The 13,520-nt window shown below is 45.9% G+C and overlaps 1 protein-coding gene across 4 annotated transcripts in view; it reads left to right on the plus strand.

Annotated features, from left to right (window-relative positions):
- The window catches only part of NPHP3 (nephrocystin 3), a 50,281-nt gene that overhangs the window by 13,005 nt on the left and 23,756 nt on the right, over positions 1 to 13,520 (plus strand). For all 4 annotated transcript variants that reach the window (XM_053266479.1, XM_053266480.1, XM_053266481.1 and 1 more), the window contains 6 exons: positions 1,153 to 1,227; positions 2,224 to 2,403; positions 5,468 to 5,571; positions 7,978 to 8,092; positions 10,598 to 10,741; positions 11,616 to 11,713. In XM_053266479.1, coding sequence (XP_053122454.1) covers positions 1,153 to 1,227; positions 2,224 to 2,403; positions 5,468 to 5,571; positions 7,978 to 8,092; positions 10,598 to 10,741; positions 11,616 to 11,713 — 716 coding nt within the window. The remainder of the gene's footprint in view (positions 1 to 1,152; positions 1,228 to 2,223; positions 2,404 to 5,467; positions 5,572 to 7,977; positions 8,093 to 10,597; positions 10,742 to 11,615; positions 11,714 to 13,520) is intronic.

Raw genomic sequence — 13,520 nt, forward strand, 5'->3', positions numbered from 1 at the left:
AGGATCCCTCAGCCTTCGGTACATAGCTTCAGGAGGCAGAGAAGGATGCAGAGGAAGGGACGAAAATGGACGAAAATCACTCTTCCCCACTTTTGCAGCAGAAGACCCTGGTTGTTGGCAAAGGATTTGTCTGGATGTCAGCCAGCGTCTCTTCTTCACTCTTACCCTGACGAATGGGGTTTTTACTTAAAAACATAAAACGAATGCATTTTGGAGCAGCAACCGTCTTATCCTTCAGCAATAGCTTCGTTTCAAGAAATGATGATATTTTGAATTGCTTTTCTGTGCACCAGTAGCATTGAATTTAGACTCATATCAGTGTTGCCCTTTGTACGGTTGTGTTTGAAATCCAAACTTCCATTTTTTCCATGTGGCAAGCTGTGTATGGCAAGGCATGCGCGCGCACACATGCACACACACTTTACTGATTGTGTTGCCTGGAGTCTTTGTGCCTAGTAGCAGATCACACAGCAAGTAAGCCACATGGATGAATCTCTACATGAATCATCATCTTGTGACTTTTGTAGAGACTGAGGTACTTTGAGTCCTTTTTTCATAGAGATTTCATTTATAATATTTCTTAATCATGATGTCTCTTTTTCGGTTCTACAAAAATGGCCATTTTGCTAAAACAAAGTACTGCTTGAGGTAAAAACTCTTTGTTTTTGCATCATTTGAAATAACTTGTTCTCCAACACACAGTAGCTGTAGGCAGAGCTCTGGGGTGATATTTCCACACACCTGGAACCTGTTCTTTTCAGTCAGTTTAGGTTCCACATTTACAGCTGGCAAACATGCATGAGAAGAATTCCTGGGGGGTGGTCTCTGCTTCCAGAGCTCCACACATTTGTTGGATCTGACAGGTGTGCAACCGGATCCACTGGAATGGGTCTGGGTGAGAGTGGTTACTTGAGTGTAGTCCTTTGCAATCACACTGAGAAAAGATGGACTCACTCCCTAGGTCTGCTTGAATACAAGCTGCGTATTTATAAAGAACCAATGATGTAGTTGCATTAATCCTGCCAAAGAGAAGTAGTATGTGTTTAGAAAAAAGGTAGCTCATCTAGTCTTTTGGGGGTATCTTTGTTTATGGTATGGAGAATAGTGTGCCAAGCTGTTTTTCACTTTTCTCTCTCTCCCTCCCCGCACAAGATCATCAGCCACACAGGAGGACTGGAGGAAGGGGCATGTGAAGTCTATAATTATGTGGAAAAAACCATAAAAGAGGTATTTCCTTTTAAAAACAAAAGCAGCCCATTCAGCATTGGATTTCTTTTTCTGTTTGTGTAACTACACTCACTTCATACATTACATTTAGGGATGTGCACGAACCAGTTTGGAGGCTATGTTGGAGGCCTCCGAACTGGTTCGGAACTGGACCAGTCCAGCGGTTCAGCACTGAGGGGGGGGGTTACCTTTAAGGGCGGGGGGGTAGTACTTACCCCTCCCGCCGCTCTTACCCCTCCGGCGCTGCATTTAGGAATGAAGTTTCGGGGGCGGCAGCGTTCCTCCCTGCCGCCCCTGCCCCCATCGTTGCCCAGAAGTCTCGTAAATCTGAGCATACATGTGCTCGTCACGGCGCGCGCGCCGCATACGTCACACGCAGCATGCCGCCCCCGCCGCTCTCGCCCCCGCCCCCGCCGCTCTCGGCTGAGATTGATGTGACATACAGACCCAATAATCTTGGCATATTGCTTTAGGGAACTCCAGATCTGAAACTCACTTGAAACCTAGGATTGCATGTTGAACAATATGCATCTTGGCATCAACCTAGTGATTTTTGGGACACTGCATACAGAAGAAACCTGGCTTGGCTCATATGGATGTTATATTTGTTGAAGTAAGGAGGCTTGGCTTTGCTTTTATATAAAATATAATTGTATTGCGTTGCTTCTATTAAAAAAGGGGGCAACTATTCAAGATAGAAGTTCAAATTCTAAATTGATGTCCATGAGTTACCTCCACTGAGTCTCGGCCCAGTAACTTGTTTTCAATGCAAGGGGTGAAGTCCCGAAACACATGTGCTACAAATAAAAGGGCAGAGCATCTGAGCGTGTGCAGAGTTTTGCCTTCTTCCTGATTGCAGCCTACTATCTCATATCTGGGATTAGGGGGCAAGGATTTCAGGTCAGCTGAAGCCACCAGTCTTGCTCTTTGAAAATGAGTCCCCTCTTGGAGGAAAGTTGCCACCTCTTCATGAGGCATACTTCTATGCTTGCACAGGATATCCTGGGCTGTGAAATCACACAACTGGAAAGGAAAGATGTGACAGATCACGGTGACTCTTCTGTTCCCGAAGAGGAAATTTTTGGAGATGTGCTGTGGGATGCACATGATGAACAGGAACAGATGGAGGCTTTCCAGCAGGCATCCAATTCCACTTGTGAGCTAGGATTTGAGAAAGTAAGTCCATATCCCTCCTCAAGGCAAGCAAGTGCTTGTGTCTGTTTCCTCTTGTATCAAAGCTGCCACTCTGCAGACGGAGTGGGGTTTGTGAGCAGCCTTGGGGGCTTTCAGTCCTCAGGCTGAAGGAGGCCATATGTGCCAGGCAGATGACACACTCGGTTCTGGGAAAACTGCCAAAAGCGCTTTATTAAAGTTTTGTCGATGTAGGCCTTTGTTTCTCTTTGGAGAGGACATTTTTACTGTGATAGTATGCCAGTGTATTGTATGCCTTCTCTTGTTGAAGTTGTAGACCATACTTCTTAAAGAGCCTATGCACACGATCCCCGCCCGGGCAGAAAAGGTGGCCGGGGCGGCAGGGAGAGACAGGGTTTCACCTAACTTTCCTCCCAGACGATCCTTATTGTCTTCATGGGCGCACTGTTGCACACTCACACAATCCGTGTGGGTGGGTGGGCACATGAGCAGCCAAGCCCAGTGCGGAGGCACCAGATTCTGAGCCCTGCTGGATCAGGCCCAAGGCCCATCTAATCCAGCATCCTGCTTCACACAGTGACCCACCAGATGCCTCTGGGGAGCCCACAACTGAGGGCATGCCTTCTCCATCTTCTTCCTCGTCTTCACCATCCATGTGCAGGTGCTTCATACTTTCACATGTGAAGATCCACTTCCTTTATTTAAATTAATTGACAGCCCATGAATTGTCCATTATTGTCCCCATGCTGTTTAACATCTACATGAAACTGCTGGGAGAGGTCATCAGCAGGTTTGAAGAGTCAGCAATATGCAGATGTCACTCGGGTCTACCTTTCCCTGACATCAGATCCTAGGGAAGCAGTGGATGTACTGAACCGGGGGTGGGGGCTTAGGTGGAGGTGGTGACCAGGGGTGCCTTTGCACAGCTTCGACTAGTGTGCCTGCTGCATGCTTTTCTCTGGAAGGCAGATCTGGCCACAGTTGCCCATGCCTTCGTCACATCGTGGCTGGATTACTTCAATGTGCTTTACATGAGGCTTGAAGAATATTTGGAAATTTCAGTTGGTGCAGAATGCGGCTATCAGGGTTCTCTCTGGAACTGCTCACTCGGAGCATATTACACCTGTATTTAAAAAACTGGCTGCCAGTTTGTTTCTGGGTCCAATTCAAGGTGCTGGTTATTACCTTTAAAGCCCTTAATGGTTTGGGCCCTCAATACCTGAAGGACCACCTGCTCCCAAGAGTTTCTGCCTGCCCAACAAGGTCATCCAGGGCAGGGAGGGGGGGGGCTTTTGCTCCGTGTGCCAATGTTGAGAAAAGCTAAATTGTCATCCATGCAGGGCTTTCTCTGTTGTTCAGGCTCTTGAATGCTCTCCCAGTGAATGTCCGCTCTTTGACATCTGTGGCTGCTTTTAAAAAAACGACTAAAGGCCTTTTTATTTGTTCAGGCTTTTACCCCTTAGGGGCTGCCAGATCTCTCAGCACACCTGCTTCTGTTTGTCTTTTTTATGGTGGTTAGTTTCTTGTTGTTCTGTGGCTTTTATTGTTTAACTGATTTCAAGGTTTTAAATGATTTTAATGGAATTTTTTGTATTTTAACTTTTGTAAACCGCCTTGGGATACTTTATGAAAGGTGGTATAAAAACTGAACAATAAATAAACAGTAAATGTGCATGGGGATGTACATGGGTGATTTGGCATATGTTTAGGGATTTGTTTGCCAAGTTATCTTAAGGGGGGAAAGTGTAAATGTCTAAGAAAAAAGTGACTAATGAAATAGTGATTGTTTCTAGATTTTCTTTCTTCCAGTATCTTTCAGTATAAATCTGGAAGTATAATCTATGAGATGTTACTTAAAGGCTGATGCTAATGGACATCTCATTGATTTTAATACATTAAAGAAAGTAATGTTGGCTTACTCTCTCTCTTTATTTTTCTAGATATGTTGAACATTAATATATTGAGGCTATACTCGCGAGCGTGCAAAACCGGGCTAAGGGAGCCCAGCCCGATTTTGCACGCTTGTGAGAACCACCGGGCTCAAGGGCGAGCCCGGTGTTTCCATGGCGGCAAACCCGCCTAAATAGCCACCCTCTTAAATGAGGGTAGTGAGTGCTCCCTTACCCTCATTTTTTAAATCATGTGTCACCTGGCACACTTGGGGGGGAGGGGCGCTCCCAGTAATGTGCCACACACTTGTGTGGCACATTATTGGGGCTTTGGGGGGTGGGTGGGCCACATGGTGGCAATTCCCTGAGCCCGACCCCCAGAGTAGCAGAGTGAGGTGCGGGAGGCCCGCAGGAGAGCCTGCCCAGCGACGTCCCTGTGATCATCTCTGGGGAGGTAAGCACTTCTGGGCTTCCTCCCTACAAAAGACGGTAGCCCTTCTCACTGATCGTGAGAAGGGCTTCATCAGCTGCAGAATAATACTGCTTTATTTTGGTGGTTTTTAGACTTCTCCAGAATTTGAAAGGGTTACTCTACATTTTCGTTATAAATTGGGTACCAGGACATTTTCAAAGAAAGCCAGGCATCCTGAGCTATTTTGATTGCTGGAACTGATTTGATTTTGTGCAATTAAAAAAAAAATACATCCTTGGAACATCGGAAGTAGAAAACCAGTTCTGAATCTTTTCTAGCAGGTTTTCTGGGCTCCCACATGTTGAACAAATTGAAGCTTCCTGTAGACCTCTGAGTGAGATTAATTAGAGAGAATTAATCTGAGTGTAATTAATTAATGAAATTAGTGAGATGGTATTTGAGAAAGTCAGCTCCAACCTTGCTAGTCCCCTGCTGAGTGGCTGTGGCTCCTGCTTCCTGAGCTCACCTGTGATAATCGTAAACAATGACAGCATATTAACCTTTTAAGAATATTAGCATAGACATAAGTCCATTAAAATAAATAGGACTGATGAGTAAACATGATTAGAACGGAGCTTTTGGGGAACCCAAGGTGCTGTTATAGCTCCTCTATATTTTGCATGACTTTAAGATTAGGAATGGGCACGAGTGCTTGGATTTTTGAGATGCAAACCAGTTTTCTTAATTTAATTCAAGAAGGCTTTTGTAATGATGTTTTTATTCCCAGTATTATGTACGACTAAATGACCTAGTAGCAGCTCCAGCACCTATTCCGCCCCTTCTTGTATCTGGAGGACCCGGCTCTGGGAAATCTCTCCTCCTGTCAAAATGGTAATTTAAAATGTATGTTTTCTTTAGAATTACAGATTGCTTCCAGCCTGCCCCACCACCCAAAAAACTGCCCAGTATTTAGGTCTTTCACACGACCTCGGTGGGGGAGTTGGAAGGGCTGGCTGAGGGGAAGGCAGGAGCTAGCTTGCTTTCCCCGGCAGACGGGCAGCCACTGTCCTTCCCTCCATGGCACCACATGCCCACAGGAGCAGAGGTGTGTGGAGGGAGCTACTGGAAGTAGGAGGACTTCACCCCCTCCCACATCCCAGGGTGCCCCAGGGCACAAACATGGTGGCTGCTCACAGGCACTCCTTTCCCCCGGTTTGTTGCCAGAAATGGCAGTGGGCCGGGGTGGGGAGCCATTTAAGGGGGGAGCCAGTGGCGATCGCCCAGAAGTGGGCTTGGAGCAAGGGAAGCACCGTGAGTGACCTTGCTCCCAGTACATCACATGCACAGCCTAACCCATGCTGGGCTTCCCTAGCCGGGGTTAGGCTGTGTGTTTGAGAATACCCTTATTGATTGACATCAAGAGCAACGCTGTGCGTGCGTGCAGTATAAAGAACATGCGTGCGGCAGCAGCAGCCCCACAGTGGCAGCGCAGTTGCTTGCATATTGGAGCAGGGGTACATAGGAAAACATAGGAACATAGGAAACTGCCATATACTGAGTCAGACCATTGGTCTATCTAGCTCAGTATTGTCTTCACAGACTGGCAGCGGCTTCTCCAAGATTGCAGGCAGGAATCTCTCTCAGCCCTATCTTGGAGAAGCCAGGGAAGGAACTTGGAGCCTAGATGCTCTTCCCAGAGTGGCTCCATCCCCTGAGAGGAATATCTTGCAGTGCTCACACATCAAGTCTCCCATTCATATGCAACCAGGGCAGACCCTGCTTAGCTTAGGGGACAAGACATGCTTGCTACCACAAGACCAGCATGCTTGCTACCACAAGACAAGAGGGTAGTATTTTCACCAACCTCCCCTTCCTCTAGAAGCATTCCATGGAGAGGAGAGCTGGTCTTGTGGTAGCAAGCATGACTTGTCCCCTTAGCTAAGCAGGGTGCCCTGGTTGCATATAAATGGGAGACTTGATGTGTGAGCACTGTAAGATATTCCCCTCAGGGGATGGAGCCCCTCCAGGAAGAGCAGAAGGTTTCAAGTTCCCTCCCTGGCTTCTCCAAGATAGGGCTGAGAGAGATTCCTGCCTGCAAACTTGGAGAAGCCGCTGCCAGTCTGTGAAGACAATACTGAGCTAGATGGACCTATGGTCTGACTCAGTATGTGGCAGCTTCCTATGTCGTATGTCCATGCAGTCTGGAAGTAGGTTCCTGAGGCAGGCTTCTGGCAAGGCCAAATTTTCACTGACAACCAAGGCCACCCAGAATCTGTGGTCCCTTCCTTCTGAGGACACACAACCTCTTTGGACGGAGTGGATTGACCCTGAATAATCCTTTCAGGGGCGCACCTAGGTCATTTTGGCACCTGGACCACCCTGGTGGGAGGTCCCCCCCGGCAGCTCCCCTTCGGTGTGAGGCCCTCCCCCCAAAAACCTACTTTTGAGGACTTCCTGCGCCTGCCCTGCCACGCCAAACATTCATTTAAAAGATTTTTTTCTGGCCACCACATGGCTGAGGGTTGGCTGCTGGGAGGTGCCAGCAGTCCTTCTCCCACTATCCCCGCCAGTAACAGCAACTGAAGTCGCTCTCCTGTCCAGCCCATGCGACAAGCTCTCAAAACTGCGCAGGCGTGTCTCGCAGTTTGTTAGAGATGCAGGGCCGAAAGGAAGGACCAGAGTTGCTCTCCAGTCGCTGCTTCTGGTGGGGGTGGGTGGGGGGGGAGAAGGATTGGGGTACTGCTGCGGGCGGCGCAGCCTGCCATGGCAATGGAGGGAGGGAGTGTTTGGAGGCCCCCCCCCCAGGCGGCAAGGACCGGGCCAGATCCCTGTGGCCCAGTCCTAAGAGCACCTCTGAATATTTTGGGCAGACCTTGTTCAACCTATTGGCTATTCAGTTGATTATTTCAAATAGGTATATTGTATGCCACTTTCTCCTTGCTGAGGTCAGTTCACATTAATAAAAAACAAAAACCTGGCAGGATTCAAATGCCACTGAAAGTGATGGGTGAATGGTGTTGTTAGATTGGATATAACTGGTTCACATGTAACAATATCTTAATAATAAACACTACAATTGACATTACACACCGTTTATATGTCAGAATACACCACAGGCCTTTTCAGTTTAGGCTCCCCAGCTGTTTTTGGACTAAAACACCCATAATCCCCAGCCACAGTGGCCAATAGCCAGGGGTTATGAGAGTTGTAGGCCAACATCTGCCAGAGGGCCAAAGTTGAGCAGGAATACAGCTTCAAGGAATGTGCCTTGATTGGATATTATTTTCCCCCTCTTAGGATTCAGTTGCAGCAGAAGCATACACCAAATACACTTGTTCTGTATCATTTTGTTGGCAAGCCTATGTCTAGCAGTTCGGAGCCTGCATTGATCCTCAAACGTCTCACATTAAAGGTATTCCTTTTTTACTGTGAATCACAGTTTTAAGGCTCTGAATGCCTTTGTATTGAACAAGAAGATAATTCTATTAACTATTTTTTTAATTAATTCTATATTAATATTACATAAACAATATTAATCTTCTATTATTATAAACAAAAGGGGAATATTATATCATTCCCCTTTTATTTGAATGTATTACCTGGCTTGTTTTGAATGCCAAAATAATATCTGGGTTACCTAAAATATATATATATTCAAGCCATTGTCTAGTTTCTAATGGAAAAACTGTGAGTGTATATGGTGAGCCAAAAGTTGATCTGGCTATTGCCAGCCATCTGGCCAAGGCAGAAAGGACAGGTGGTATATCTTGTCTGTCTGGCTTCAGGCAACCCCATTCCACATTTTTCTGTTGGCAGCACGTCACACTCCTACTGGGCTCGTCTCTCTTTATTAACATTGTTTAGATGTTTGTGACACATATTTAAATAAGTTATCATACTTCTGGGTCCAGAGGATAAACTGAAGGCAAATTCTGTAGCTGAACTGTTGATGCTAAAGCATTCTGGCCACGTGAGCTGCCTTAGTTGGGAGGCTATTTGTGAATCATGTAAGCAATGGTGCGCCTAGGTCCAAAATCAGACAGGACCTGAAGGGCTTAGGAGGTCCCGTCCCTGCTGTGAGGACCCCACTTAAAGGGTTTTTTAAAAACCTGCTGCCGCTGCCACCATGGGGGAGACCTGCTTGACTCACCCCCCCCACCCTCTGGCCACGCAAATAGCAAATATTGGCACAGTAGGGCAGCAGGGTGGGGCAGGCGTGGGGCAGCGATGGGGCTCTGGGGAGGCCCCCCAACATTTGGAGCCCCCACCCCAGAGGCAAGAGGCCACGGACCAGATCCCCAAGGTCCGTGGCTAAGAGCATCTCTGCATTTAAGCCATTGTGTAAGTCAGGGATTCTCAAGCTTGGGTCTGCACGTGTTGTGGGATTACAACTCCCATCATCCCTTTGGCCATTGTGGCTGAGAACGATAGGAGCTGTCGTCCAACAACAATTGGGGACCCAGCACTGGGAACCCCTGCTGTAAGGTATAGCATAATATAGTTGGTGTTTTTTTTTAAAGTAAATCCTTTTTAAAAAACTGTGTAATTCTGAATTGATTTCATTTGAGAGCCTTATCTGCAGTTATTGAGGGACCAGAAATGACTTCTGACATCATTTCCCACTGTATTTTTTGGTGGCTCTTTTCTGGTGTTTTGTTTTGTTTTTTTAAATAAAGAAACCCTTTAAAAGGAACAAAAATCGGAGGATCTGGAAGTTTTGGGAGCACTGCTGTAGCGCTAGAAAGCAAGATACTATACTTATTTCTGCTCCCCCTGCTTTTTCTTGTGATTTTCAGCACACTTCAGTGTGCTTAGGAACTTAAACCCCCAGTTCCCATAGGGTTAGGGTTTCTTTATCCACGGGTTCGTTGTCTGTGGAAATTGGTGAGAATGGAAGCCTCATGAATAACGAGGGCCACTTGTAATCCCTTTCTCCTGTATTATGATTTTGTTGAGAAACATAGGTTGCGGCCCCAGATCCCTCCACCCTGCTCTGTGCTTCACAGAGCTGCATGCTGTCCGTGTGGGTGCGTGGGAGGCGTGCTGATGGAAGAAAGTGCGGTCATCTGGGGGGAAGGTAGGTTAAGTGCAGCCTTCCTCCCATGTGCCCTTCCAGCCTGCCCAGGACGATCGTGTGACTCGCCCCAACGTGAATGAAAAGAAGCTTCGGTTTGAATTAGAAAATCAGTTTTAAACTGTATTTTGCTAGGGATGTTTGAAAGATGTATGAATTAAGGCAGGGCTGCACAACTTCAGGCCTCCCGTTGTTGTTGGACTACAACTCCCATCATCCCCAGCCACAGTGGCCAATAGTCATGAATGATGAGAGTTGCAGTCCAACGTCTGTAGGAAGGCCAAAGTTGTGTAGCCCTGAATTAATGGAAGTCTTTCACGACATATCACAATTGAAGAGCAGAAGCAAGGTTAGTTTTAGTCTCCTGAAAAGAGGATTCCATTCTGAAAACGGGACACTGATACTTTAATGTTGTGTCTGACAATAAATCTGTCACAAAGAGTAGCTTACATCATCCTAGCTAGTGGCATCCAACAAGACTTGTTGTTCCGGCCTCTAGGCATTCCTCTAGGCAGTGAGGATTCCCCCATCAGATGGGTGCTCTATGCGCCCGTCTCTGTGGATCCTCTGGCTGCACCCTTAAACTCGGCTAAAAGCCTGGTTTGTTAAGGAGGTTAGGTGGGCAGGGAGTGGAGGCATCCACGAGGATCCCACGGCTTCTCATGACCAGCCTAACCCTGCGTGGGGCAGCCCAGTCAGGGTTAGGCTGCTCATGAGAACAGCCTTTTTGTATCTCTCCTTTACAAATAAAAATGCAATTAAAGTGATTATGCTTGTGTGTGTGTCTACCCCCTTTCTTCAGAATTAGTTATAGCATTTTTGGTCACATTTATAATTTTGCAGCTAATGCAGCATTCCTGGTCAGTTTCACCTTTAACCTTGGATCCCACAAAGCTATTAGAAGAATTTCCTCGTTGGCTGGAGAAACTTTCCGCTCATCACCAAGGCAGTATTCTAATAATTATTGACTCTATTGATCGAATCCAGGTAACAGTTGCAATGTGCTTATATTCCTGAACAGTGACCTCAGATTATCATTCATTTATTTTATTATTTGCCCTTCCATAAATGTATTTAATGATGCGTATGAAATACGTGTTGTGTACAAAGTGCTATTGGTTGATAAAACCAGACAATTGACCTCAACTAAAATCACTTGAACTTTTTCTTTTAGTTTTAGGGGAGAAGTTGGGGAGTGGTTTGTACCCAGGAAGAGAAATGCAGGAAGATCTTGGCTGGGAGACAACACTGATTCTTGCAACCAGTGTTCCCTGTAACAACACTGCAACAACAAATATGTTGTTGCCTACAGCTCCCATCATCCTCAGCTACAATGGCCTTTGTCTGGGGATGCTGGGAGTTTTAGTGAACAACTGGGAATCTCTGTTACAGGGAACACTGGTTTCAACTCATTATTTAGAGTAGTCAGGAACAGCTCCTTGTACCTGGTGGCTGAAGTACCAGTGACCACAAGTACAGTGTGTGTGTGTGTGTGTGTGTGTGTGTGTGTGTGTGTGTGTATAAGGCCTCTGGAGTGTTACAGCTCAGAGATATCCCAAAACATTTTGGTGCTTGAAGCCAAAAATCCATACTATTTGGATACTACGGATTCAAAACCCATGGTATCCAAATGGTACTAAAGATGCAGCAGTAAACAAAATATAGGATATATGATATACTATCTATCTATCTATCTATAGGAAATCTTCAGAATCTCAGCCAATGTGTGTTATGGAGGCAACGGAAAGAGAAAACTGTAGGATGTGTGGTGTGTCTTTCAGCGGGATGGCACGTGAAATAACAGTGCTCTATCTTTAGCCTATTAATGAGTTTTGAATGTTGGATTGTTGCTTGTTTTCAGCAAGCAGAAAAGCATATGAAGTGGCTGATTGATCCCCTGCCAGTGAATGTCAGAGTTGTAGTATCGGTGAATGTTGAAACTTGTCCACAAGCATGGAGGTACTTCTTTTTTCAGTTTGGAAGATGCTGTAAAATAAAATGTGTTTAAACTATTTGGTTGGCAGAATTCAGACATGGGAGGCATTTCATGTTAATAACAAGAGGTTTATGCCATCAGGGCCAGTTTAATCTGTGGCATTATCTTTGGGTGATTCCCATACAGTACCTCTAGCATGATGTCCTGTCTCGTCGTTGTGGGTGGGGGAAGATAGCTGGGTGGGGAGAGACGTGCTGCCTTTTCCAGCTAAGAAGGGAGATGCAAATGCAGCTGAAAAGAGTGTAGGAGCCAGTCCTGGTTCCTTCTCAGGAGGGACAGTCTTCTCAGGGCTGTCTACCTTCAGAATGCAGGTGGGGATGACTTATTGGAATACGCTCTTCATGGCAACATTTTTCTTAAGTGACCATCTTAGGGAGAAGACAAGGCTAGAATTTTTCGTGCTTATATGATCGCTTTCTGCATCACAGGGGTTACCTTAAGTGGCACAGCAGGGAAATGCTTGACTAACAAGCAGGTTGCTGGTTTGAATCTCTGCTAGTAATATATCAGGCAGCAGCGATATAGAAAGATGCTGAAAGGCATCATCTCTTACTGCGCGGGAGGAGGCACTGGTAAACCCCTCCTGTGTTCTACCAAAGAAAACCACAGGGCTCTGTGGGCTCCAGGAGTTGAAATCGACTTGATGGCACACTTTATCTTACTTGCATCACAGAGCGTTTGACTTTGGACAGAATTCAAACACACAGTCTGATAACCTGCATTCTGAAGTGAATTGTTTCCCAGGACCTGAAAGCTTCCCTTTCCCCTTGTCAGTTTAATGGGAGAGCTTCCCTTTCCAGTTCCATCCTCAAATGAGAAGAGTAGTGTCAGGACTCAAGGAGGGGCCAGCCTCACTTCATTTTAAAAATTTTAATGTTTAATAAAGTAATTTTTTACTTTTACTTTTTGAAGGAACACCTTCAAGTATTGCAGGTGCTTCACAGGAATTGTACTATAATCTTTACTACAACTCTGTGAAGTAATTAAATATTAAATCTCCCTATTATGCATCTGGGAGTGGCCCTCCTTGTGAATTAATGGCAGAGGTGAGATTTGAACTGGGGATTTATCATGCCATACATACGAGTGGTCTTTCATTTGCTGCACAAGATCAAAAGGTCTTCCTTTAAGGAAGTGTTTCATTCCTGGGGAGGCTCAAATCAGAAACTCCCCAGCAGTGTTCCCTCTAAGAGAGATTCCCAGATGTTGTTGACTACAACTCCCAGAATCGTCAACAACATCTGGGAATCTCTCTTAGAGGGAACACTGCTGGGGAGTTTCTGATTTGAGCCTCCCCAGGAGTGAAACACTTCCTTAAAGGAAGACCTTTTGATCTTGTGCAGCAAATGAAAGATCACTCGTATGTATGGCATGTTAAACTGATGTCTGGAAAAGCTCAGGCACTGTATTGGCTGTCTGGTGTGTCTCTTTACCTTAATGGAAGTTAGTCACACCAGTTGTAGGCCTTTGTTCAGCACTGCTAATGTGGTTAGAATTCTGGTCCTACATACTCTTTCATCCTTTAGTATAGAAATATCCAGTTTGTGCAGTGGAGAATCATCTTGGATTTGTACATCATATTCTTCTTAGAAAACTGGAAGAGAATGGGAAGCCCCTGCACACCCTGATTTGAAATATTACTACCTCAGACAACTTGTGAACCACTGTTAGCGTATCTGTTGCACTCTACCCGCACCACGTATTTCTTTTTCTGTGCCTTAATTTGGGGTCCAGTGTACTTGTAGTTTTCCCCCACCTCCAATAGTCAAA

Source organism: Hemicordylus capensis, chromosome 6, assembly GCF_027244095.1.
Source record: "Hemicordylus capensis ecotype Gifberg chromosome 6, rHemCap1.1.pri, whole genome shotgun sequence".
Taxonomy (NCBI): Eukaryota; Metazoa; Chordata; class Lepidosauria; order Squamata; family Cordylidae; genus Hemicordylus; species Hemicordylus capensis.